Source organism: Python bivittatus, unplaced genomic scaffold (genome assembly GCF_059951505.1).
Source record: "Python bivittatus isolate LINGU-HERP-01145 unplaced genomic scaffold, Pbiv_v1 ctg000060_np1212, whole genome shotgun sequence".
In the NCBI taxonomy this organism is placed as follows: Eukaryota; Metazoa; Chordata; class Lepidosauria; order Squamata; family Pythonidae; genus Python; species Python bivittatus.
In genome coordinates, this window is record NW_028277044.1 from 14401464 (window position 1) to 14429412 (window position 27949).

General features: G+C 35.9%; 1 protein-coding gene across 8 annotated transcripts in view; it reads left to right on the plus strand.

The window, feature by feature from the left end:
- Positions 1-27949, plus strand: part of ARHGEF7 (Rho guanine nucleotide exchange factor 7) — an 88207-nt gene that overhangs the window by 48014 nt on the left and 12244 nt on the right. For 3 of the 8 annotated variants that reach the window (XM_088136515.1, XM_088136514.1, XM_088136520.1), the window contains exons 10-18: positions 1872-2010; positions 3119-3178; positions 3734-3880; positions 4462-4548; positions 5167-5245; positions 6353-6492; positions 7218-7442; positions 10384-10477; positions 12949-13038. In XM_088136515.1, coding sequence (XP_087992641.1) covers positions 1872-2010; positions 3119-3178; positions 3734-3880; positions 4462-4548; positions 5167-5245; positions 6353-6492; positions 7218-7442; positions 10384-10477; positions 12949-13038 — 1061 coding nt within the window. Of the gene's footprint in view, positions 1-1871; positions 2011-3118; positions 3179-3733; positions 3881-4461; positions 4549-5166; positions 5246-6352; positions 6493-7217; positions 7443-9317; positions 9386-10383; positions 10478-12948; positions 13039-13515; positions 13550-20127; positions 20305-22896; positions 27877-27949 lie in introns of those variants that run through there. The other 5 variants (XM_088136516.1, XM_088136519.1, XM_088136517.1 and 2 more) reach the window with 4 other exon arrangements.

The window sequence follows — 27949 nt, forward strand, 5'->3', positions numbered from 1 at the left end:
TTTTGTGAACAGAATGATCCTCTACGGAAACAGATTTTCTAGTGTGATTAAATATGACTATAGTTTCTAAGATTCATATTTAATCTTGAAGCAAAGTTCTTTCACAAGAAGAGCAAATCAAAGTAGCAAGTGAATAGTACATAAATCAAAATGGTGCTTTAAATATTTAATGTCTTATGTAAATATAAAATCACAGTCCTGTGTATGATACAAGCTTTCTGTTAAAATAGTAGAATATATTTTTAACAGAAGGTTTATATTAATGACCTTTTGTTAATGGTTTAGATTGCTTTATGTCTTGGAGACATTTTTATATTTGATTTCATTATTGAAATCAGTAATATTTTTTTTTTGTAGCAACTTTTTAAAGTTGTCTTCTAAAGTTATATTAAGGAAGATCAGTGAAGCTCTGCAAGAAATCAAAACATAATCCAGTGAGGAAGACATTAAAATTCCATTTGTCCCTCTTATAAAGCAAAAAACCCCCCTCTGCTACTGGATACTTCTCGTAGGTTGTCTTTTATAACAAAATGAGTGATTAGTGACAGTATCAAGGCTGTGTCTTAAGGCTTGGTCATTTCTCATTCTGGAATGTTGGAAAATCTTCAGGGCTTATGAGAAAAAGTGAGAAAAAAATATAGATGTCTTTGCACTATTGTTTTCACAAGGGTGATTGGTCCTGGGGTGTTAAAATAGGTGGTGGATGGAAGAGTGATGCAAGGCGGGCAGGATTCAGGATTTTCCAGCTCTTGACCCCCCCCATTCCCGTAGATAGCTGTGGTATGCTCCAGGTTGCCCAAAAGAGATTTAAAGCACTTGTGTTGTGGGTGGCCTGGTTTTGCTCTAAATGAATGAAGGCTGAGTCATAGCTATTGATTTGGGAGGAAAATAGTCTGACTGTATGTTTTCATGTTTTCTAACATTCGTAGGAAAAGACAAGTGCTCTGGCTCTGTTGAATTGTCATTTGAAGCAAGCCATAGCTTGCTGTAATATTGTGCCGATGTATATATAGAGGATACTTCTTTCCAGATATTGGGCATAAATGCTGAAAAATTTGTAGTTGGGAGGATCAGTAAAAATGCATGTAGGTATTCATATTGTGAGGTAGGGTAGATAAAATTGTTGTGAGATATTTGTGAGTGTACAAATGGAGCTATTCTAGTGGTACTAAGAAATATATCTTTATATTTTTATACTGCCTCTTTCAAACATTCAGAAATGTTATTAAATTAGCTTTGTGCTCAGTTTGCATGTATATACTCTTTATTAAAATATAGATGAGATAGTTGTATGCAACTACAGGGATAAACAATAAAATAAATAGTATGTAGCATTACTTTTAAATTATAAAGTAATAGACTTAAATAAGACTAAGGTAATTAGATCTTAAGAATATCTGCAGGAAGGAAACCATTTTCAAGGTTATCATCTTATGCCATTATTATTGTTGTTTTTGAGGTTTTCATAGTCAGACTCTTAAAATTCTCCCCCAAGCTTTAATCACATGCAGATTTGCTTGGTAATATTAATAATATGTTGCTTAAATGACTCTAACTAAAATAGTTGACTATTTGTAATACTGTAATCCTTACTTTAATCTCCAAATTAATATTTTTTAATTGGTGTTCAGGCAGAAACAAAACAAAGTTTAAAGATAATTCAACCTGCCTACCCTTTCCTCATTTGATTAAAACAGGTTTTGTCTCGTATATACTTCATTTGTGAATAAGTATTGTCTGTTCTCAGAAAATAAACTACAATTCCTAAGTACTTAGAATGTTTTTAAAATTTCTTATAGATATGGCTGACCACAATTCTCTATTTAAACTTCAGTTTTTTATTTATTTATTTTTTCCTTTTGTATGTACAGTGAAGAGTTAGGAGAATTCATGGAGATAAAAGGAGCCAACAGCCCTGGGATTCTTGTACTGACCACAGGCCTGAGCAAACCTTTTATGCGTCTAGATAAATATCCCACGTTACTCAAAGAGCTTGAAAGACACATGGAGGTATATCCTTGCAGCATTTATATTCTACTTTAATGATGATTAGACAAACATCTTAAAAGAGCATGTCAAAGAAGATGAGTGACAAAGTACAGTACTTTGTTCTTACAGAAGTAATTGTTTGGAATGCTAGATTATACATTTAAGATTGACTGTATTTTCAAAGAATTAAAATAATAAACCCTGATCCTAAACTGACAGCTCACTTTGTCAGTTGGCTTGTGGAATCTCTATCACACTAGCGTAATGCCACAGTTATACATGTTTTGCATCTGCTAATGTGCTTGGCTCAGTCTCTTGGGCACGTCCTTCAGACCTTTCATATGGCATAGCTATTGCACAGTTTGTGCCTTTCAGAAATATGAAACTGCACTGTAGAAATATGCTCTGTAAATGCACACTGGGAATATGGTGTTGATGCTGTTTCTTAATTTACTCCCTTTCCTAAATTTTGTGGCTTTCTTTGATACTTTTGCAAGATTAGAAAGAGATGGCTGAACTTGCAGTAACTGATGTTTGAATGCTCAAGAGGGGATTGTGAAGCATATATTTTTCATATATTCCCATCAATCAGGATGCTAAAGTTCATTTAGTTTATTCTGCAGTGTGCCATTGCAATTTGATTATACACTTTCAGAGGGTTTATCTGCTAGATATTCAGTTACTATTGCTTGAAGGCCAAGTCCTCAGTATTAAACATAGCATTAAGATCTTTCGTTTAATATTTTTGGAGTGTGTGTGTGTGTAATCTTAGTTTTAAACTTAAATCTTAAATTTGAAAATTCTAGCACATTAAGTGCCATTAATCATATTGCTTCATATTGATTTACATTATTATCTCTTGGAAAACTGTCAGATCTTAATTTCTGTACTAAGAAGACAGTCTAAATTATATGGGAAAAGATAAATATTCATAAAGTTTGTTCCTGTCAAGAAAAGATTTTCTTCCAAAATTATTTGTTTCTTGCTGGCATGATCTTATTTAGAGATTAGTTGCTTAAGTCAAAGTAGTTAAGAGGAAAGTTTCTTAACTGTTTAATCCAGTATTAACAGAAGGGTCTTTAATTCCAAAACAAGTTGAAAAGCAATTTCCCTTTGAATTTTCTTTTAGGATTATCATCCAGACCGACCAGACATTCAGAAATCCATGACAGCTTTCAAAAACCTTTCTGTAAGTAACTTGTAGAATAACCCAAAATATAGAGAAGTTCAAGACCATTTTCTTTGGAGTAGTAGCAAGAGTAAAGTTAACAAATTATACCCATGGAAGAATAAAACATGGATACTTCCATTAATAATTTTGATTTGGGCACAATGAGCACACTATAACTGTGACTTATATGATAATTCTTGATAAAAAATGAAATCCTACAGGTAGAACTCATATTAACAATCTTCATCAGAGGCAGGGAAGTTGTATGCCTTCATTCTCCCTCTTCCATTGTACAACACGAGTTTGCATTGCAAGAGAGGATATTACTTGCCCTTACAAACTCATAAATTCAAACTTTCCTGATTAATCTGTTTGATCAAAATATGTTTGGCAGGGGCTGGAACTCTGTAAGAATGGGAATAGAAAGAGTTGATCTCCCAGAGGCCTCCCATTTCCATTCCCATCTTTAATTCAGGGACTGGGAAGAAGTCTAGAGACAGTACTAAAAAACTATTTATTCATGGCTAGTCCAGTTGTATGATACATGATGATATTTTTATTCTGGCCCTGTAGGCACAGTGCCAAGAAGTACGGAAAAGAAAAGAACTTGAACTCCAGATATTAACTGAAGCCATCCGGTGCTGGGAAGGAGAAGACATTAAAACACTAGGAAATGTAATTTACATGTCACAAGTCATGATTCAGTGTGCTGGCAGTGAGGTATGGCAGGTTTTGCTTACACTACTACCAGAATGGTTTTTACTGTTTTTAACCCTTCTGAGCCACTCAGAGTTATTTGGCAAGTGGACGGCCTTAGAAAGTGATTCATTCAGTCATTCAGTCTAGAGATAAGGGCCAACACAATGCATTTGCCCCTTCAAAATAGTTATTTGTAGCCTGTTTTGAGTGTATATTTTTAAAAATGTCTCTGTTTTGGTCTTATCTAGTCAATTAAAAAAATACTCTGAAAGGCACATTTAGTAGAGGAATGAAGTATTTTTGAAATAAACATTTTATCATAACTATGATAGAAGTCACTTAAAAAAAAAAACAGGGGTTCTCTGTCTGTGACAAGAGTTTTGCCTTTTCTTTCAAATAAGTTTGCATTCTCTGTAAGGACTTTGTCCTAAAAATCTCTTGGCCTTTTTTCTTGTTCTAAAGATGTCTAACGTGGTTTTAATTTAATAATAAAGATTTGAGAAATATTGTGATTGCCATCACATTTGTTTATCTGCATTTTTGTTTAACCATGCCATTTAATCTGACCTTTATATGTTAATGGTTTTCTTCTCTCTAATAAGGAAAAAAATGAAAGATACCTTCTTCTCTTCCCTAACATTTTGCTGATGTTGTCTGCCAGCCCTAGGATGAGTGGGTTTATCTACCAGGTAATAGAAGCTTCAATACAATTTTAGTCTCTGTGACATATTTGAATTAAATTGAACTCCAGGCACAGTCATGCTTAAAATAGATAAGATAGTGGTGATGGTGGTTTCAGTAGGCTGTCATCAGTTGTGTTCATTCATCAGGAGTAAGGACACCACTAGTTTTCTCCTCTCCATGCACTCTTTAGATCTGTCGGATTTTTTTAGAACAGATTTCATCCATATGTGGGACAGTTCATGAGGGTGGGTGAGTGGGGCAGAGAAGAGGAAAGGACACCTACACTGCATGAGAAGTCTGCTCTTGTGACATGGGATTTACCTCAGTGGATATACATCAAGTATGATTATGTGTAGACCCAAACTATTATTTCCAGCCTTGGAACCATTTGTATCATTTGACTAAGATCCTGCAAATATTACACTGAAATACTATGGCATTTATGCAAGTAAGTGCTTTTTAGAAGTATGAATATACAAATACAATGTCAACAGGGACCTTTCTTCAGTGTCAGGATGTGTATGTCTTAATTTAAATGTTGATAAAATTTCCTCTGTATGTTTTGTTATTCAGTAATATTTATTGAATCAGTTGATATAGTGACTTGGTGTATCTGCTTTTAGGGAAAGCTCCCGTTGACAGGGATGACCATCACAAAGCTAGAAGATAGTGAAAATCACAGAAATGCATTTGAAATATCAGGTAATGTTCTTGTTCATTCTGGGCTTTTTCTGTGAATATGCAGCAAACAATATTACCAGAATCAGGATCTGTTCATCTTCCAAACTAGTGTTCCCCATCTTGGTTCCCTCCAGATGCACAGAACTACAACTCCATCATCTCCAGCTAGCGTGTCCATTGGTCTGACAGGCTGGTGTGGATGGGTGTTGTGACTCAATACTTTTTGCAGGCAGAAAGGCTGTTCTAAGCCTGTTAGGAGGTCTGCTAAATTAGCAGCAAGATAGTATAAGCAGTCTCTCTAGTTTGACATCATGCCACTTTAAATTTATTTAGTTTAAATGTATGTATGAATTCAAGATAGGCTTCATTAAAACTAAAAAGTATCCTAGAAAAAAGTGTAAACTAATCTAAAATCAGTAAAAATTATATTGTTATCAACAGCCAGAATAAACCACACTTAATTAGTAGGCTTAGAGAGAGATACATTATAAAAACACCTAAGAAATTAGGGCTCCGTAGCAAATATTCTTCTCCAAAATCATTAATGGCCTAATAGAGGTAGCACTTGGAGCACGTCTTCCTCAGGTAATCTTGCATTATGGAAGTGGTTACCATCTGAGCTTTTTAAGACTTGAGAAGGAAAAAACAGCACTTTGACCTGTATTTGGAAGTGTACTGGCAACCAGTGAGTTTACCAAACTGAGCGACTACTAGTTTTCTAAGGTTTACTGGTGAGTGTGTGAAATGGCTATCATCTTAAAGGACAAGTAGTTGTCAGGCAACCTCTCTGCAAGGTTATATATTCTGGGCCTTAGATCTGCACTCGCAACCTTCTGACAAATCTTAAAGCCAGAGATTACACATATTCACAGTTCTTGGAAGCAGGAACATGAATTTTCATATGAGCACACTGTGGTAGTAGGATTATCACAAATTGTTGTGCTATAATGTGGAGAAGATACCTAACGTATTGCATAGGTATCAAAGAAGAATTAAGGATTATGGGTACTTGCATGTGTGTGGAGACAGCGTGTGCAAGCTATAGCTGACACAACAATTCAGCATTGTATACTCTTAAAAAGGTTATTTCTTTTACATTTTCATTCAGCATTTTCTGTTTGGTTCTAGGAAATATGATAGAGCGGATATTGGTATCTTGTAATAATCAACAAGATTTGCATGAGTGGGTGGATCATCTGCAGAAGCAAACAAAAGTAACAACTGTTGGGACTCCTGCAATTAAACCACATTCTGTCCCATCTCATACGGTAAGAGGCCGCCTGCCTTTAGTCCACTGCTTATAAGTTAAAGAAGCCCAACACATTGTGCAGGTGCTATTGAAGAAAAGACTTGTATTATAACTGGAACCATTGCTTGGTATATCCTGATAAATTGCAGTGATAGAATTACCGAGCATTTAGCACCAAGCTATAGAATATTAAATTCAAGAAATAGTTGCTGAAATCATCTCTGATTGTGATTTGTTTGTGTAAGAAAGGATTGTGTCAAATAAAACCCAGTCTCTTGCTGCTCTGTTGATGTCTGCTGACGAGTCATCCAGGCCCAGGAAAAATACATGGTTATTTCTCTTATTAGCTTTATCCTTTTTTGGGGCTAGTAATACTCACATGGAAAAGAGCTGTTATCGTTTGCTTGATCTAGAAGGTTCCAGTAATGTATAAATTGGTCAATATACTAGTAGCTATGGAATTAATTTTAAAAATGGATAGATTTTTCCTTTAGTCACAAATGTATTTGTATTTCTAAGTCAATTCATTGTCAGTATTTTTATGCAACAGAGTTGAAGGAAACATAAATTCCAGTACATATAGCATTGCATGTTTCTGCTGCATATTTGTCATGTCAGTGTTCAGCATAAATAAGGTAGAGTAAGCCAACTGTTCATGAGAACAATGCCAAAATCCACAATCAGATGATATTCATTGTAGTATTCTTTTTCTGGTCCTTTCTGTCACCATTGTTCACCTGGCAGCTTCCATCTCATCCTGTAACACCATCTAGCAAGCATGCAGATAGCAAGCAAATGCCGATGACTCCTGTCTATCACACACTTCCACACCCTTCACATCATGGGACACCTCATACTACTATAAACTGGGGACCACTGGAGCCACCTAAAACTCCCAAGCCATGGAGTTTGAGCTGTTTACGACCTGCACCTCCATTAAGGCCTTCAGCAGCACTCTGTTATAAAGAGGTGAGAATGAAGAATCCCATCAAAAAACTTGATAGTTCTTGATTTTGTCCATGTACATACTTTCCACTTTTACAAAGCTTTTGAACTAGCCTTCATCCAACACTAAGCTATAATTATGAAGGAATGGGTATGACTTTGACAGGAGAATCTTAATCTTGAATGTCATGCTCCTAAGAATAGTGTGATTAATGGAGAGTCATTGGTGTTCTGTGTGTGTGTGTGGTTTTTTTAATAAGAAATATACATTTAATACTGAAACCTATATGGTAACAACTGTGTCCCAGCAGCAGTTAAATTATTTAAAACTAAAGTTCTGAGTTTGATGCTATATCATATTCAGTTTCACATCCACAAGGATACCTCAAGCTTCATCCAATCAAAATTCTTAAGAGGCTGTCAAATGGGTCCCCTAATGCTGTCATATGGTTAAAATTGGGCTGCATTTTCTTTGGAGCTTATCTGAGGCTATCATCTTGGATTGTGGTCGAAGCAAACTCTTTGACTTTCTTGGTCCATTTTACCTTACTAAGTTGGTTTGTCTCCTCCCTGAGGAGATAAACTAATCATGGTCTGGCATGGTGTGGCTTTTCTATTTTGGCATTATCTCTCCTCATACTTGATAAAGCTTTGGCTGAATTTAAACGGAGGCTTTGGGACCAAGACATTCAAACTGATAGAGCCAGAGTTTCCCATGCCTGTTACAGTGCAATTTCCCCCTTTTCCTGGACTATCACTAGATACTTTTTCAACATATTAGATGACCCACAAAGAAAACTTTACTCCCTGGCTCTAACTGACATGCCACCCATTAGGTAACAATGAGCAAATATACAGATGTGGCCAAAAGTATTGGTATCCCTCCACTAACCTAATATTTCATAGCATACCCTTTTGAGGCAATAACTGCAATCAAGCACTTTCTATAGCTCTGAATAAGACTTCTATACTTCTCAACTGGCAATTTGTCCCACTCTTCTTGAGCAAACTGCTCCAGTTGCGTTAGGCTTGATGGTTTCTTTCTCCCAACTGTGAGTTTCAGCTCTTTCCATAGATGTTCTATTGGATTCAGGTCAGGACTCATAGCAGGCTACTTCAGAATAGTCCAATATTTACTTTTCAACTATTCTTGGGTTCTCTTAGATGTACTGTATGTTTTGGGTCATTATCCTGTTGGAGGACCCATGACTTGTGACTGAGACAGAGATTTCTAACCCTGGGCATTACGTTTCATTCCAGAATGCCTTGATAATCTTCTGATTTCATTGTGCCCTGCAGAGGTTCAAGGCACCCAGTACTGGAGGCAGCAAAGCAACCCCATAACATTATGGAGCCTCCTCCATGTTTCACAGTAGGGATGGTGTTCTTTACTTTAAAAGTATAATTTTTTTCTTCTGTGGACATAGAGCAGCTGTGACTTACCAAAAATCTCTGATTTTGTTTCATTTGTCCAAAGGACATTCTCCCAGAAGGACTGTGATCTGTGAACATGTATTTTAGCAAACTCCAGTCTGGCTTTTTTGTGCCTGTCTTTCAGAAATCGGGTCTGCCTGGACTTTTTACTATGGAGGCCACTTTCAGTCCGACAGTGATGGTGACAGCTTGATATTGTAGTACCTTGATCTTGGAGGTCAGCCAAGATCTGTTTTGAAATTTTCTTTGGTTCTTTCTCCACCATTCAGACTGTCCTTCTGTTTAATCTGGGGTCAGTTTTCCTCTGCTGGCCACATCCAGGGAGGTTGACTACGGTCTCACGGTACTTAAACATCTTGATAATATTAGCAATGGTGGTCATAGGAACATGAAGCTCTTTGGAGATGGTTTTGTAGCCTTTGCCTTTACCATGCTTGGCTATTACCTTCTTCCTTTTCTCCTCAGACAACTCTCTGCTTTTCTTTCTCTTGTCCATGTTCACTGTGCTGCACACAATGACACAAAATGCCTGAGTGAGTACTTTTCTCCATTCAAATAGACAAAGTGACTGATTATGAGATTGAAGAAACCTGTGATACTAATTAAAGTAAATAGTGTGCTTGAGAGATCACTAAAATCCAATAATGTCTTTTAACTTCTAAGTGGTACCAATAAGTACGTCCATGCCATTTTCATGTATTACTTACAAGAATATGTTGAGTCATACATCAAAAAGAAAATGTCTGCTCTATGGACTGTGGAATAAAGAAGGGTGGATGCCATTTACTTGTGTCAGTTTCAACTTATTTCATAGCAAACTGGGATCGTTTGGGGAAAACTGGAGGGTTACCAATACTTTTTGCCCCATCTGTACCAGCCTCCCTTATGAAAAGTGTCCTTGCACATGTTCTGATGCAGAGGTGGAATCCGTATCACATATGTTGTTAAAATGCCCATTGTACACTCAAAGGCAAACGGAGCTCATAATACTAATTGTCAGAAAATTTAATTGTTCTTATGATCACCTTTGGTTACCATTCACTTTATGTAACCAATTTCCATGTATCCCCAAGAAAGTTGCAGAATGTCTTTCAGTAGTTATAGCCTAGAGAGGTCATTTGGTGTCCTCATCCCCAAACTGTTTTAGGCTTCTTCCATAATTTTTTATTGTTTATGGCTTCTGTAACTTATTTGTGGTATTTGATGTTTTTTATTTGGCTGGTCTTAGACTGTAAATAAATGAACTTCTGCTTTGACAAATAGATATTTTTAGCTTCCATTTGAAGATTTCCCTTATATTTGTGTCTGTTTTTGTTAATCATTGAACACAAATATAAATATAACCAATTATTTTTTTAAAATGTTGTAATGAATTTCTAGGACATAATGTGAAAATTATAATAAAGGGGGAAACAGTTAAGCAGAATTTATAATAATGAATCACTGTTTCATTGACATATCTTAATGTTTTGAACTTTTAAGTGTGAATATCTGTTATGTACAGTATATACTTTTTAAAAAATCCAAGCAGGATCTCAGCAAAAGCCCTAAAACCATGAAAAAGCTGTTGCCCAAGCGAAAACCTGAACGGAAACCATCAGAAGAAGAATTTGCTCTGAGAAAAAGTAAGTATTTCCTGGAGCACGAGAGAGAAAATTGCCATTTTTCTTTTTTGTGCACAATATGTCATAGTAATCTAATACATTTGGATTAATTCAGTTTTATTAGGATTTGTATCTCATATGGCTGGCTCTGCCACTTGGCCTGGGGTGGGGAGGGAATACTTCAAGCGTGGGGATGGCTAGCCCCATAGAGGCCTGCTGTCTTCAGCCCCAGATTCTTCATCTTCTTGGACTCTCCTTTTCCGTTTTTAGTAATGTTTTTAATTTGATGTTTTATGTATTTATATATATTTATGGTTTTAATGTTTTGTGTGAGTCGCCCAGAGTTCCCCCAATGGGGGGAGATGGGCAGGGGAGAAATTTAAGAAATAAATGAATATCCCATATTCTATCTTGCAGATAGATCCTGTTATTTCAAAAAAGCTTTATTAATGCTTATAGGAATATGTTTCATTAGGATGCCATACAGAGATCTAAAATGAATAATTTGATTTTATTTATTATAATGCCCATACTACCTAGCATCCCATTTGTTGTTTTCTCCCCCCACAATGTAGTGTGCCCTTTCATGGAACTGTTGTTAACAAATGAGAAAGATTACTTTAATTCCCTTTTATAAATCTAGGTGTAACACTAAAAAATCCTCAGAAGTTAAACTCCAATAAATTAGTCTTCACTAGTAGAAAGTAAAATTTGATAGGCAAATTTTTAAAATTCGCAGGATTAGTTTGATAAAACAGGTTTATTGTATTTTTATAGGCAGAAAGGAATTAACTTCCTCCTAAACAGGACTGTTTTAATCTAATAGTTCCTGGTGGAAGTGGAGGGACAAGGATCAATTGTTTAAAATATCAATTAAATTTAGAGCTAAAGAGGAGAGTATTGAGAAAGATTAGAAGAGAAAGTTGGGATTGCTGGGTTTAACTTCTGAAAATAGAGTTAAACATATTTTAAAATTACTGTAAAATCTCAAGAAAACACCACCTGTGTTTTTGCAGCACAGCTGCAGCATTCAGTTTTGTCCCCTCAACTTTTGAACATCTACATCAGTGTTGTGCAAACTTGGCCACTTTAAGATGAGTGGACTTCCCCATGCTGGCTGGGGAATTCTGGGAGTTGAAGTCCACTTATCTTAAAGTGGCCAAGTTTGGACAACACTGATCTACATAAAACTACTTCATTAGTCCTTCATTAGTTTGGGCTGCGTTCAGTACACAGTGCAGCAGCCTGCCTGCTAATGGCAGTGGCTGTCAGGAATACATTCCACCTGTGATGCAGGCCCTGCTCTGGTCCCCAGTAGGGTTCCAGGAGCAATTCACAGTGCTTTTTATGAATGGTAAAGCACTAAGTGACTTGGTGTTGAGATACCTCAGGACAGGCTTTTTCAGCTAGCATCAACCTAAGACACAAATCCCAAGAAAATTTGTTTGTGATTCCTCGCTTCCATGAAATTAGGACTGAAATTAGAGGATGTTTCTTCATCATGGCCTCCACACTATGGGATTTGACTTGCCCCATACTCACAGCTTTTCAGAAGCTGGTTAAGACAGCTTTGCCAGAGTGCTCTTAGACTTAGTTAAGGTGATGTCATCTTATTTTTCTTAGTGTGAGCTGCTCTGTTTTTAGATCGTATACCAATTGTTATTGACTTCTGATTATTATCTTTTACTGTGGATTTTTAAAAATCTTTTCTGCCATGTATGACTTATGCTTGTTTTTGCATACCACCAAGAGTCTTATGGTTATTATTTAATAAAATAATAATAGGAACAACATAGCATTTTAATTTAATATTATTTTCCCCCCAAACAGTTAAATCATCATTTCCTAATTTGAAAAAATGAGAAGCAGTAGGTATGTGAGTCTCCCCAATTTATTTGCTGGATCTCTTGAACTGTGTGTGCCAGCAGATTGATAATTCATATCTTAGCCTATTAAGCAGTTGTACAATGGTTTACCATGTCAAAATCCAGAAGGATATTATTGCCAAATCCAAAATTCTGCTGTCATATTAATAAGACACTTGATGTTTTCAGAAATATAGGATTACAGGTAGTCCTCACTTAACGACTATCCTGTTTAGCAACCATTCAAAGTTATGATGGGGCTGAAAAAGTAACTCCTCACACTTATAACTGTTGCAGCATCCCCGGAGTCATGTGTTTGAAATTCGGGCACATTGTAACCAGCGGGCGTTTGTGACTGTTGCAGTGTCCCACGTCATGTGATTCCACTTGTGCACTTCACAGCCGGCTTCCAACAAGCAGAGTCAGCGGAGAAGCCAGCGATAAAATCGCAAGTCGGGGTCACGTGATGTCTTATTTAACAGCTGCATTACTTAGTGAAGGAGTGGCCAGTCCCAATTGTGGTTGTTAAGCAAGAACTACATGATATGTCAATCATAGTGTTTATTTTAAGTGACAGCATACAACATAATTGTATTGTTAAATTAATATCTTTTGGGTATTTCATAGGTACAGCTGCATTAGAAGAAGATGCTCAGATTCTAAAAGTCATTGAAGCTTACTGCACAAGTGCCAAAACACGTCAAACATTAAACTCAAGTAAGTTTTTAAAAAATATGAGTAGAAAAATGTAAAATGTTATCTTAGCCATTTAGCAAGTAATTGCTAAAAATGTTTTTTACTGGTGCCAGTCGCTTGTATGGTCTGAAAAGTAAGTTGTAAGTGATGAAAATAGTACATAAATAAATTCATTAGGAATTTGGGCAAGTGTGCGTTTGTAATGTCCTCTGATACTTTGATCCTTTAGAAATGCTTTTGCAATTCCCAGATTTAGCAATAGGAAATGTGTTGCATTGGCCACACGGCTAGGATATCTTACTGGATTTCTTGAATAATACATGCTAACAACTTAGTTTTGGATGTTCACGATGAAATTTGCAGTCCATACACCATCTCATTAGACCATTCAGTTGAACTTACTGGAAGGTTATTAGGCTTTATTGTTTACTTCTCTGACTCTAAAAAATGTTCTTGCAAACATTTTAATACCTAAGGCATAGTTTCTTTTTGGTTTAGAATTGGAGGCATTCTTTACTTGACACTCAGAAAGGTAGGTATGCATTTTCTTGATCGGCTCACAAAAGACACCATTTTTATTGTGAGACAGCTGAATGAATGCCACTGTTGACATCATGTCTTTCCCTTAGTCCTATAAGCCAGAATTCAGACACTTTCACCCTGTAGTGAGAGTGTTTCACAAGCACTTTCTCCTAACCTAGTGTTCTCCAGATATGTTGAATGAATTCTCATAATGTTTGAGTAGTATGGTTAGTGACATTGCTTTAGCATTATGGGAATTGAATCCAGTAAATATGGAGGACAACAGGTTGGGAAGGCTTTTCTAGGACCTTCTCTCACCTCTCTACTGCATCATGGATTTTTTGAGCAGTTCCTACCTACTGAAAAGAGGTCACTACCACAGAAAAGAAATAGAGCTCCCAACATGGATAATGTTTCTGCTGAGAATATGTCAGGGTTTTTTTTTGGGGGGGGGGGAGTTGCTTTAAACTGAGAATCACCGCCCTGAACATTTCTGTTCTAATCTAATGTTCTCAGTTTTAAAATAATTATGGATTATTAATTTAATTATACCACATGTTGACGATAATGTCATCACTGAAGTTGCCAAACCCAGCCTTAAATATGTCTTTCCTATAGCAAGATTTAAGTAAAGGTAGTTTCCTTTGAATAAAGCTCAAATCTTAGGCTTGTCCATGTAATTTTCTTGACAGTAATGCAAAAGTAGTTTCCTTTGCCTTCTTACTGGATTTTGCTTTTAACTTTTATGGTCTCCCCTGTTGGTTTCTCAACCAAGTACTAACTGGGTATGACCCTGCTTAGCTTTTCAAGATTGGTCAGTGTTGCCACTTAGCTAGACACGTGCAAGATTTCAGATAGCACAGATAGTGAATAAATCTTGCTTGAACGATTGGGTTGTTTTTATTCATTTAAGCCAAATCTTCCTTGTAATAGTAAATACTAAGTGCTTGATATGGTTTACATTTAAAAATAGTTTTTTTTAAAAAATGATCCACATGAACACAGAATGGTAGGCCACTATTCTGGGGAATTTCGGCTTACTACATATGAGCTGCATACTGATGTCCCCCTGCTGAACGTTCCTGAAATGCTTTAATTTTATTATCTAACTTGAAAACTTGGCTTAGACGCTAGAATTTCTAAATTGTTAGCAACCCCTACCATACAGTTGTGACTTGTACAAAGTACAGCACACCAAGGTTCAAGGTTTAGTTAGCATCCTTAATTGCAGAGGGGCAGCCCTCAAGTTACATAGTTTTGATGACCCTGTGGAGGGTCAGGGAGTTCTACCCACTTCCTACTTGTTGTTTCAGCATTTCAGTTAGCCATGGTGAACCAACAATCTGGATCAGGCTCTCTGCATTGCATTAGTGAATATGTTCTTGTGGGTATGTTTGTGCAAGAAGGGAGGAATAGCAGATATGTCTCTAATTGGCTTCCAAGGATTCATCAGCCACCAGTGCAGCCTTTTATTCATTCTTTTTTTTTTTAAAAGTCCTAACTCTAACTTTTGTGCTAAACAAACAATTTTTGATTTGTTTATCTGCTCAAGCTAGTGGGAGCAGCCAGGTGAGAGTGAACAAGCTGTATTCATTAGCACTCGGCTCATTCATGGTAAGTCAGAGTTCCCCAAAATCTGGCTTACTGTGGCTGTTTCTATCAAAAATGGTAATGAGACATATGATAGAAAAATTGATAGCAAATACTGCTTTTATTATAGCTATTAATAGTACCTTTTTATTCTAGTTTTTTTTTTTTTTACATTTTGTATATTGAGCAAAGCTGCTATTTTCAGTTACTCAGATACATGCTCAACTTTCACTGTGTCTTGGGGACCCAGGTTATTTTAATCTTAAACAAGGCTGCAATGGTGGAGATCCTCTATTGTAAGTAAAGCATTGCACCTAACAGGACAATCTGCCCGCATGCATAACATGTACCTAAGGAAGAGAATACTCTTCTTGATTTGATTCAGTTTGCACAGTTTTGCCATTAATGATAAAGGTGGTTGGCAGTTAGTTTATTTATCCTTCAGAATAGTCAAGGTAGTTCAATATAGGAAGAAATCAGTACAGACATTGATGGGCTTTTTGTCCTCTAAATCTCCCAAATGCTTATTTTGTTAGATTTTGGACAATATGCATTGTTGACAATAATTTGTGTGCTAATATTTGATTGACAGTTAACTGTCATTCTTTTTGTTTCTTGGAACATCAATTAAAGCTCTTTTGCGTAAAGCTCTTTTTAATATTAGTGCTAATTATTGTAGGACTACTTTTTGTCTTTACTGAGATTATTTTTGGCTAGAACCTTGATAAAAAGGTTTGTACTGTTTGGAGCTATAGGCAGGCATGATTGGTATTTAGTGCAGTAAAATTGTCAGTGATGTTTTTGTGTCTTCTCGTATGGGCCTTTTTACAGTTCTGTTTTAAATCAGACATTGTCATATAATTTGATGCTAGCCCTACAATTAACTGAAAGCTATTATGATTCTGTAGATGATTGTACTGAGTGGGACAAGATAAATTGGCAATGCTTCAAATGGTACAACTGTGCTAAGTTGGTGCTTGTCATTTAAATATATTTATATATACAAATATGTATAAGGTGAGAGAAGTCTTATTTGAGCATATCCTTTTCAGTTCATGCAAATGTGTGCTTACTGAGACACAAAACTAGTGCAAAATGCTTTTTGCTGTTTTTCCCTTTCTATGTATATTTTATAAGTATACATAGTGCAAGAAATTTCATTGCATACATCAAAAAATCTACTGCTTTCATTTGTGTTTCTCTGCAATGGAAAATGGTAATAGCAAATAGTTGCACGGCTTCTTTTTTCAAGACTGCTGATTTTGTTAAAATTATTATTTTTAAAATCTGCCCACATATAATTTAACAGACCTTCACAAAAGCAAGTAGAGTTGGCCTTGTGCTTTAGGAAGGTTGGCTGGTCTGTATGTAATAGTTCCTAAATACTTAACTGTAACTTTAAGAGACTGGCCATTGTAAAAACCTTCATCAAGCCCAGGAGATTAGATCGTGTTTCATATCCTTTAAGAAATGCACTGATTTGTCTCCAGTGTCTCTTCACCTCTGTGTTCACATTCTGCCTGTTCCTCATAGTGCAGATCTGGCAATTCTGCTAGTAGCATCATCCATTTATCATTTTGGAGGTGCTGCTGGGAAATGCAAGTTCGGCATGACTGGAGGAACCATAAGAGGTAGGACAGAAGGTATTTTTAAATTTTCATATGGAGAAACGTGATTTGGAAAATAACTTTTGAGAGAGGAGATTTGGGAAGAAGAATTCCTAGCAGCTGAGTTTTCTTTCTTTTCTTCTATTTTTTTGTGATACCCTGTCTTTAACTCTCAGTTCTAGGTGGACAAGACCACAAAGCCATTCAGTTGTATGCAAAAGTTTAGGTACCCCTGGTCAAACTGTACAATTCAATGAATCCCTAAGGGAACAGAAGTTGATACAGCTCTCCACTGTAAGAAGTTGATCACATCTTCCTGTGAAATTGAATGCCTATTATGGGCACTTGTTTACTGATTCAGAATGAGAAAACAGTGAATATGGTAAATGCAAAGCTTTGCACACCCTTTCTGTCAGTTTTCAAATGTATGTTATAGTCAGCTAATAGTCTTTCTATTCTTGCTTTTAGACTTTCTTTTTACTGTTCCTCACAGAACTTTTCTAGCTCAAAAATGTTCTTAGGTCTCTTATGTGCACTGCATGTTTGAGATTTGCCCAGAGATTTTCAGTCACACATTTATCTTCCTTTCCTGTAAGTGCTTCATGGTTGATCTGGTATAGAGGAATGCATAGATAACCTTGAAGAAGACACGCAGGAGCATTAAGGAAAAATAAGAGAAAACTGAATCCTGGGAAAGGAGAAGGTTTGAGAAGGAAACTCAAAACAACCCTGCCTTGAGTCTGTTAGGTGTTAGAGGAAGCAGAGGGAAATTCTGGCATGCTTTCAAGATTCTGTAATTATACTCTGCAATAATAAGTAGCATTCTGTAATCCTTGCAATGTCTGTTTCCTGACTTGGCCTACCTTTAAAGACTGACAGTATGTCTTGGAACATTGTCTTGCTAAATTATCCAACCTCTTTTTATTTTCAAGACTCTAGAAAGATTGTATTTGGCTACCAGAAATATTTGGAAGCTGTTATTTCTGCCAAAGGAGGTGTTACAAAGTAATGTCTAGAAAGACATCCAAACTTCTGTAACTGTCACAATCACTATTTTATTTTGAATAATAAATATACATTGAGATTTTTAGAAATATGTCATTATTACTTTGTTACATGGAGAGCTGTGTCAGCTTTAAGGAGTCATACAATTTGACTGTGATGCCTAAACCTCTGCATATAACTGTATGGGCCTTTTCACAAGATGAGAGTATTGTGCCCTACCTGTATATATTCTGCTTCTTTGAACACAGTCCACACATCTTATTTTCTGAGTTTCACCATTTGGGTGGGACAGAAGAAATATTTTTGTATGGGAAATATGCCATTCACTGCGGTTAAAATTGTCAAATAGAACATGATTGCACATGCCACTAGTCTCAGTATTATTTTTAAAGAGATGTTACAGTTTTTTCAAATTAAAAAATTCTTTGATTAGTTTATTGTATATTCAAGATGTTGATGTTAATTAGCTGTTTGTATCCTGTGCTATAGTTCTCCAGCACAGGAGAGTTTATTTAGCATACTGTAGAGGTTAACGGATCCCTCAACACCTTCTCCTGGACGTATCCATCCATGTAATTGTTTTTGGCAACAATAGTGTTGTGCATTGCCTTCTACTGAGGTGTTTTTGAATATCTCAAAACCAACAGTCCTGGACTACCATGAAGATATCCCATCCAAATATCACTAGTTACTAGGAGCTACCACCCTTCTACTTGTTTTATGAACTGTTTTCTAGCCTTTCCTGTTTTTTGTTTATTCTCAGAACCTTCCCTGCACTTCTTGATTTTGGCATACTTCACTTTATAAGGGAGTGGAGAGGGATAGTATAGCCAATATGCATATTTTCTCTCCCTGCAACAGGACGGTCTTTTTCCTTCATTACATGTGGACAATATGTGTCTTCACAGAACAGAAAATTTCAAGATTTCAAGTGTAGGCCTATTATATGAGCCTATTAACTGATCATGTGAAAAGGCCTTTATATAATATTGAAAGGATTGGAAAAACAGTACGGAAATCCAGTTCCATTATGCTCAGTGGTAGTTTCTCCTAAATACCACTGTGAATTGTCTGGTTTTGTTTCACCCAGTACAGAGATCCAAGTGTGCTGTCATATGCACACCATGTTTTGGCATGTACAGTTTTATCTCCTGTAGGAGGGACAGGGAAATCTAGAGTGGTCTCAGAACTTTTGGCCCTGTTCGCATGTGCAGTCTAGGGAAGGGTGGATTGGGAGCCTAAGGAGAATAGCAAGGCAATTCTATGTGTTAAGCTGCTTATTGAGCACATCTCCCCATATGACTTACAATTTTAACTACTGCAAACCTTCTTTGATGGGGAATTCATATCTGTGTCATTAAGAGGCTGCAACTATATGGATAATGCCTGGGTACAACTGTTTTCAAAGAGTATCGGACCACTGACTGTATATGCAAATTGGGCCTAAGTGTCTTATGTCTTAACTTTCACTGAATCAAGCTGATTAATATTAGCTACTTACATAAATAGTTTTCAGTTTCTGTTGGCATTTTTCAGTTTGAGAATTGTACTTTACATCAGTTGCACATTCTCCTTTTTTAAACAAAAAGTTCCTGAACCAGTTAAATTTTTTTCTCCCATTCAACTAATCTGGAATATTTCTATAAAAAATCAGTACTGAATGAGAGTTCACATGTAATTTCTGATAGGAGTTTTGTGTAGGATGGCAGAATGCTAACAACTCCTAGTCACTAATTTCCTTTTTCATAAGGACATTCTTCTAGTCCTTCCAGGGAATCATTCCAGATATAGTTGTATGGAGAAGGCTATGATCAAAATTGGCTTTTAAGGGGAAAATGTACTAAATATGGCTAAGTAGTAGATTTTTTTTAATCTGCTGTCCTCCAAATGTATTGCATTCCCAGTATCTGAAGCTGAGAGTTAGGGAAAGTTCATTCAGCGTTCCTGAGAATATTTTTTTTTTCCTTCTGGAAATGCCATCCAGCCAGCTTTAAGAATTCATTCAAAGGACTTTTTAAAAATTCTTAATTTCCCCCACTTTTTTTTTTTTTTTTAAAAACTTCATGTTAAAGTCATGGTTTCTTAGAACATTAAAAGGAACATGAAAGCAAATGTACATTCTAAGCAAGACAGTCAAATTCAGAGGCTTCCCTTTTTTTCTTCTTTAAATGTATGTGCTAAATATACTTTGTAGATAAAACCCAACCAAAATAGGGATTTAAAAGAGTTGGTGCTTTTTTAACAATATTTTCTCTTTTCCTTTTCTTCCCATCACCTTTTGCTTTTATTTTCATGTGTTTTGGTTGTGGCTTATCTGTATGTCCTCCTCCTCATCCCACCTCTGCCTGTCTCCATCCTCCCTTTCATTTCACCCATACATCCTTAGCATGGCAAGGCACTGACCTGATGCATAATCACGTCTTGGCTGATGATGACCAATCCAGTCTAGATTCCTTGGGTCGTCGCAGTAGCCTTTCTCGTTTGGAGCCTTCCGACCTCTCTGAAGACTCTGACTATGACAGTATATGGACAGCTCATAGTTACAGAATGGGCTCTACATCTCGTAAGAGCTGTTGCTCATATATCTCTCACCAGAACTAATGCACTTCTGAGCTTTTCTTAACAAATGCTTGTTGTATCACAGCTTGCTTTTCTTAGACGTTTTCTTGCAGTTCTTTGTCTCTTTTAACGTGATATTTTAACAATCTTTTGAAAAAACCTCTGATACACCTTTTACATTCATGGAATCTTTTTATATTAAGATTCAAGCATTGATATGTAGCTATGAATAGTTTACTCTTTTTAAGTATAGCTACAGTACTCTTCTTCCCCCCTCCCACCAATTCTTACAATATATACTTGTATCTTGAAACAGTACTTGTGCCATTCACATGAAAATTATTAAGCCTTACAGTGTTTAGGTTCATACATGTTTTAAACAAAAAAAATAACCTAGAGTAAACTAAACACAGCAGCAAAAAAAAAAAAAAAAAATCACAGAAACCAAAACTGCCAGAAATGAGAACATCAGACTTTGATATGTATGGTAAATGTCTATGTTAATTTTTAAAACAACAAGCAGATTTAGTCTATTACTAATTGTTACTGCATCATTCTAGCTACATTTCTTAAACTTTTGGAAGAATCACATATATATGCCTCAAAAACTGAGCAAGTGAATTAAGCGTGGAAAAGTTCAGGATTGCAAAACACTGTTCTGAGAGCTATTAGAGCAAGTTGAGTTTTGCTATGATTTTGGTAGAGTATTTAAAAATCACACAATTCAAGAAATTGTGCAGCCGACTCCACACAAAATAACACGCTAGAACATTTGCAAGTTTCTGTGAGTTGCAATATTATGTTGAGCTGTAGCTGGAATGTTAAATACAGATTTTAAGACGTGTATAATAATAAATCATAGGTCACTTACTGTAATACAGGAGATAGGCTAATTTCTGTCTAAAGATTAGCAAGTAATAAATGTCCTTGGGGAAAAAAGAAAGCCCCAAGTGTCCAGATTTTTGAAGTGCCAAAGTCATATGTCCCTACTGGCTTTTTAAGCCCATTCTGTTAAAATTAAACAGTAGGGGTGTATTTTCACAGTTTGCTTTGCCTGTGAAATGTAAATATAACTGTATTAATTTCTCTTTAAGCACACTTTTAAAAGCCATCTAAATTTTCATCAGTAATACTCTCGCAAAGTTTATGCAATGTTTTCTGTGTTCAGCTCATTCACAGAAGCTCTTAATATTTCACAGGAGGTTTGCTGCATAAAACTATTGCCAGGAATCATTTTAGAAGAGAAAGCAATCTAAAAGTATTAAAATTGGTACTAAATATCCTCAAAACAACATTTCTCAAGAATACTGAATTTATCACTTTTTGGTTCAGCAATACTACTGCTTAAACAAATTTAATCAAACATTTCAGTTGTTACTGTTTGGCACACCCTAGAGCAGTGTTTCTCAACCTTGACAACTTTAAGGTGTGTGGACTTTAATTCCCAGAATCCTCCAGCTTGCTGGGGAATTCTGGGAGTTGAAGTCCACACACTTTAAAGTTGCCAAGGTTGAGAAACACTGCCCTAGAGGACTAGAATGTGACCAATCTTGAACCTGTATATTTGCATACAGTTTATACTGCTCAAAGACTGGACAGTTTATCGGTTAATAGAAGCAGATACTGGAGATGATATGCTGAAAAAGTAGATATAAAATTACTTGAATTTAATTCTACATGAACCATTTCATAAATGCACATTTTTCAATGAAAAACCTAAGGTAACATATTTACTTGCTAGCCATGAAATAATCAATCGATTAGTGAGTTGGGAGCTCATTTTGAGCTGCATTGCTAGAAATGAGATGGCCTGGAAGGTGGAATGCTGCTTGCTCTTTGATCTCACTTATGGGTTAAATAACCACCGCAGCCTTCAAAATGGCTTAATAGAATGGAGAGCTGTACCACTTCATGGCCCAAAGGAAGCTAAGAGCAGTTTAAGTTACTGTGACCCACAGAGATGAATCAACAACAGCAGTCCTTAGGGGCGTTGGCTTCTGTTTTGCCTTTCCCTGCAACTAAGGCAGCATTAAATTATTATGGATCTTTCAATAGGATATGGGATTAGGCTTCTGTTAGATTCTTAATCCTTTCCATTGGGGCTGGATTCCTTTTCAAATACAGTATCTCTCCATTACAAACACCTGAAAAGAAGCAATTTGAGTGTGAAAATGACTGGGGAAAGGAGTTAATGGCCTCCCTCACTGTTTTTCTGCTCAGACATATCTTTCCCTGCTGCTTTTCATACGTACAAAACATTAGGAATTACATGCATCTGCCGTACGAAATCTAGCTTCTACTAAGAAGACAGTGGACATGGGAATGTTTGTGTATCCCATGTAGGTGAACAATGTTTTGTAAGCCTCCTTAACTCTTTTATATTTTCAAAGCTCAGTATTCAGTTTTTTAATTTAAAAAAAAACAATATGAATAATACTGAACTATAGGTCAATGCTGTCATTAATCAAAAGTGTTTTGGTTTTGGAAGTATTTTTTTTACAGTGGGTAAACTCTTTTTAATACAGTCTATTGCTTTTATGATGTATTACAAATTTGAAATACTGTGGCTGCTCTAAAACTTTCTATTCTTTTTCAGAATGATGTTTAACTATTCCAAATGTTCAAATTCTGATAATTTCCCACTATTAATTCCTACAAGAACTGTGAACCATCATCATAATGATGGGATCTTTACAATAGTTTTCTTCAGTGTAACTATGCTGTTAAAATTCCCTATCGGTGTTTTTGCTGTTGGAGACTGCTAGCTGTTTTGATGGATTTGAAGTTCTAATGCAACAGCATTAAAAAAAAACTTTCCAGTGTTAAAATTGTTGTATTCAGCCCGAATTTTTAGTGATTATTTTTGTGGAACTTGAATGATAATACTGGGTACTTTATGTTATGAAATGTACAGTTAGTATTATAATGAAGGAGTTCAGAATTAGAATGTAGGTGTGAACCATTGTGGGTCCTTTTCACATGGCTTAAATGGTATTACCATTCAATTAGTATTTACTATAATAATTTTAAGCTATATTAATTTTGTGTTTTGTGTAATCTTGCCAAAACACAATATATTGTGTATATAGTGACATAAAAATATATGTATATATAAAGAGAGAGAGAGAGGCTTTGCATTTTATTTGTGAATGAGAAAAGTAAGTTACAGACTTGAAAGCAAATATAGATGTATATCTAAATGTGCACTGTATTGTACAGTTTGTATTTAATTGTGTGTGGCAGCTTATAACAGCTATGTGTTTTGCTCTTTTTTTAAAAGGTACCTGTTATGTACATTTTAATAAATTTTGTATTTACTAGTTCATGCTTTTAATATTGAAGTTATTATGCCAAAAAGAGAGAGGGAGAGAGAGAGATAAGGCAGACTTGTTTAAAATATTGTTTTCTTAAAATAATCCTTTGTTAGGTGACCAGAGTGGAAACCAAACAATAAAAAATTTAATTTAGTACCTGAGTATACCTAAGTAGCTGCCTTTTTATATTTTGAGGGATTATTTCATGTTGAAACAGATTTTTGTTGGATTTTACCTTTTTAGTTTTCTGAAAATCTGTTATTTACAAAATTAATCTCTGATATTGATTTCATTCAAATGCATTAGCAAAACAAGGTAAATCTTTCCTGTTCCCTCCCCTTAGGGAGCTGCAAAAACATGAAATGCTTCCATTCTAAATTAAGAATTTTTTTAGCATTTTGTTTAAACTGTAAAACTAACTATGGCTAATTTAACCATGGTTAGTGAAAACAAGCCTGCTTGATAAATTGATTTTATATTTGCTTCTTTCTGCTAATAAAGCTAAGATGAATCACAGCTCATCTCTGTCTAGATAAAATTGTTGAGTCAGAAAAAGAAAAATGGGTATGTGGCCAGAGAAAAGCTAGGGGTTTTTTTGTTAGTCCAAACAAGTGTATTGAACATCTCATATGGAAGACTTATACACATTTGTAAGTCATAGGTCAGTTCTTGAAGTGGGAGACATTTATATGGTGTCCAGGGGATATATATATTTCCTGACAGCTGTCTCAGTAGTATTAATGGGAGAAGCAGAACTGCATTCACAGTGCTGTTCCAAATGAGGGAGGGCATATATTGTATGGTAGTATCATCCTAGCATCTATGAGAAATTGGATTGGAGCATGTCTATAAATGGGCTCTTAATATTTGTAAGATTATCAGCACGGTACCTGGATTTGTAAAATAATTACTGCCTATATTGTCATTCGTAAACTTTTTATTTGTGTGAACTAAGATACTGCCCAAGATTCAGATATGCAGACGTTCAGATACCCTGCTGTGTTGGTGGCCCATCTGTACTAATCATGATTTGTTTTTTGTTTGTTTTATGTGAGCATCATCAGTTAGGGATTTTGGTTCAGGTCTAAAGTATTATTGTTCATTCCCAACATTAAAAGAATGTAACTTCCTCTGAGAATTTATTTTTTGAATTGTCAAAGTATTAGGAGCTATTATTGTAAATTTACAATATTAGCAGTGTATATTGTTATGATGCTGCAATCATTTGTATATTTAATTAGTAATTAACCCTATCAAATGACAATGTTTATGAGTAAGCATGCATATGATCAGGCATTGAGTTTTATTAACTTTTATTGAGTCTATGCTCATTTTTCATTCTTAGTAATAAAGAATATTGGTAATCTTGTTTGGCTTAAAATGGTCTCCAGTATATCTGTTTAGCTAACATGGATATTTATAGTATTTTCACAAGAAAATTTTTATAGTTAAAAATTGAAGATGGTTGATTGGAAGTATAAATGAAACAGCTAGGTAGAATAAAATGAACAACCGAAAAACAAGGTTGTGCAAATAGGTGTTTAAAATACTAATCAAAAAAATTTACTCAGATGTAGATGCAGATCTCAAAGTTTAATTGCTACAGTTACTTTTTGTAGCAGCTTTAAATAAACCAAATTCGTATATTGAACATTTGCTGGTGAAATTGTTTGAGAATTACATACCACGACTTTGGTCTTAAATTGTTTTTTTCACTCATGTTAAAGGTGACTATTTCCGCCAACAGACCTCTTCACTGGCAGTTCTACAGTATTCCCAGTGTTTCCTCAATTTTCAGAAATATCTGAGGATGGGGGTTGCAGGGAGAGGCAGAAAAGGCTGTGATCAGTGAAAGTAAGGTTTGATCAGTTTGCCAGCAAACTCAGGGAATTAATTACTCCATCCAGAGTTTTTTAACTGGATTTTCAAATTGACAGGTGGATTTTCAATTCAGATCTTATGAGAATAGGATGATGCACATGGCTAAATAAATGTATGAGGTCTTAGCATGTTTAGATTGGGAATTCCCAGAATAATCTCTTCTTCCTGTTGCATACAATAATGAAAACTATTGATAAATTCTCCTGCTTTTCAGTTGACACTGCATAACAATAATTCACTTTGTAGCTACATGGAGTAGCCCATACAACTTATTTATTTATTTGATTAGATGTATATCTCACCTTTTACTCAGGAGTCCAAGGCACAGCATACATAGTGTTCCTTCTATTTTTCTCCACAACAATCATTCCATGAAATAGATTGGGCTGAGAGGCAGAGACAGGTCCAAAGTCACACTGTGATTTTGGTCAAAAATCATGCCAGATCATCCTGGTGATTTCACCTAGGACCTCCTGCATGGAAAAAAAAATGTGCTCCTTTCAGTTGCTTTATCTTATCTTTTTATTTGTTTACTTACTGAATGGTCAAAGACAAAAAAAGCAAGCAAGCCAGCTGCTTTATCTACAGATGTGCACCTTTTGTTCTTGCTGTCTTTATTTTGGGTAGACACTGTATGGGATGTGCAGGATTCTGTGTAATTAACTTTGCATGGTAATGATGCATTTAAGTTAGAGTGATTTTGATGATTCGCATTCCACTGAAAACTATGTCCTCGACTCTTGGTTGATTGCATTTCAACTGTCAAGGGAATGTAGCCGCAGGGATTATTTTAGGCATCTTTTTTTACTTGTAGTTAATTATTCCTAAAATGCTCTTTTCTCTTTCTCTCTCTCCCCCCCCCCCAAGTTAAATATAGCCTACATCTGATCCCTAGCCCAGGGTTCAGGTTTACGTGATCATTAGTTGTCCTTGTGTTAATGTTTTCTCTCTTATCCTGACACATTTTTAGTTGTAGATACAAACTGACTTCACCAGCCATTTTGTCAGATTACTCTTAGGGAGTTGAATCAGCCCAGCATTAATTGACCGCTGTAGTTTGCGACAGACGTGCCCCTTTCCATGGGGTCTGTGGACTGTGGGAGAGAGCAGAGTCTTTAAACTGGCCTAAACTCATGCAGAAAAGTAGCTCAATTAACAAGTGATAGGTGCTATGGGGGGCGGGGCTGTACTGTGAAGCAGGAGGGAGACTCCCTCCATACCACACAACCACCCCATGTGCCTGTTAGCTGTTAGTAGTCCAACTAACAGGTGACAGGTATGGGGAAGGAGTAGTGCAGTGAGAGGGCTTCCTCTTGCTTCGCCCTGCAACCACCCCCCAGTGTCTGTCACCTCTTAGGCTGCTTTTGGACCCCCATGCAAAAGAAAACGTGAAGAGTATTTTGACAGTGAGTATCCTCCCCTGCCCCATTTATTTGTTTGTTTGTTTGTTTGTTTATTTAATATAGCTGCCCATCACACACAAGGTGACTCTGGGCGGCGTACAACAATTATCCCATCCCACATCAAGGAGCCTAATTGGTGGATATTTTCTTTCCAGCTGATGATTGTTGGTGGGAAGAGAATAAAACAGCTGGGGAAATCCACCAGTCCCTTTCCTTAACATGTCGTGCAGATGGCCAATAACAACTGTGTTTCAATTTTTACTGGTTTTATATGAGATGTTGAAAACTGTTAGGAGTCCTTATGGAATTAACAGTATATAAATATTGTAAGTAAGAAAATAAATAAATGTGGCATGACAGAATCAGCAATGAGGCAGAAGTTTTTAAACTAATACAGTTCTCTATCAGTTCAAGGATGGATAAATAGTACTTTCTATGAGCCATAAACAAGAACACAAGGATAACTGAGATCATTTTTTACTAAATGTTCAGAGCATTGTGGTGATGAAAAGCCCACCTTGAAACACTTTCTGATTTTAATCACCTATATTGGGTTCTGGGATTCCATCATTTTAAAAATAAAATTCAACACACATATTTTAAGAAGTGGAATAAATTAAATAAAATAGAGAGTATATGTTAATATCATTTGTGTGTTTATACCAAATACAAATATTTATACAAAGTTTGGCAGAACATTCTGAACTGTTAAAAGTGCTTTGGAGAAATTAATGAGTTCTATACAACCATGAACAGTTTTGAAATAATTATAAAATGCTTTCAGGTTCTTTCTTGCAAACATATGAATTAAAGTGTTAGCTATGTTGAATAAACATGTTTTCCAAAGTTCTGCTAAATTTTCTTAGAATTTGACCAAGTCTTTTCAGAATTCTTTTTTGAAGTAATTGTGACTAGGATCAATTCTCTCTCTCTCTCTCTCTCTCTCTCTCTCTCTCTCTCTCTCTCTCTCTCTCTCTCTCTCTCTCTCTCACACACACACACACACACACACACACACATATATATAGGGAGGGAGGGAGGGTTGGAATGT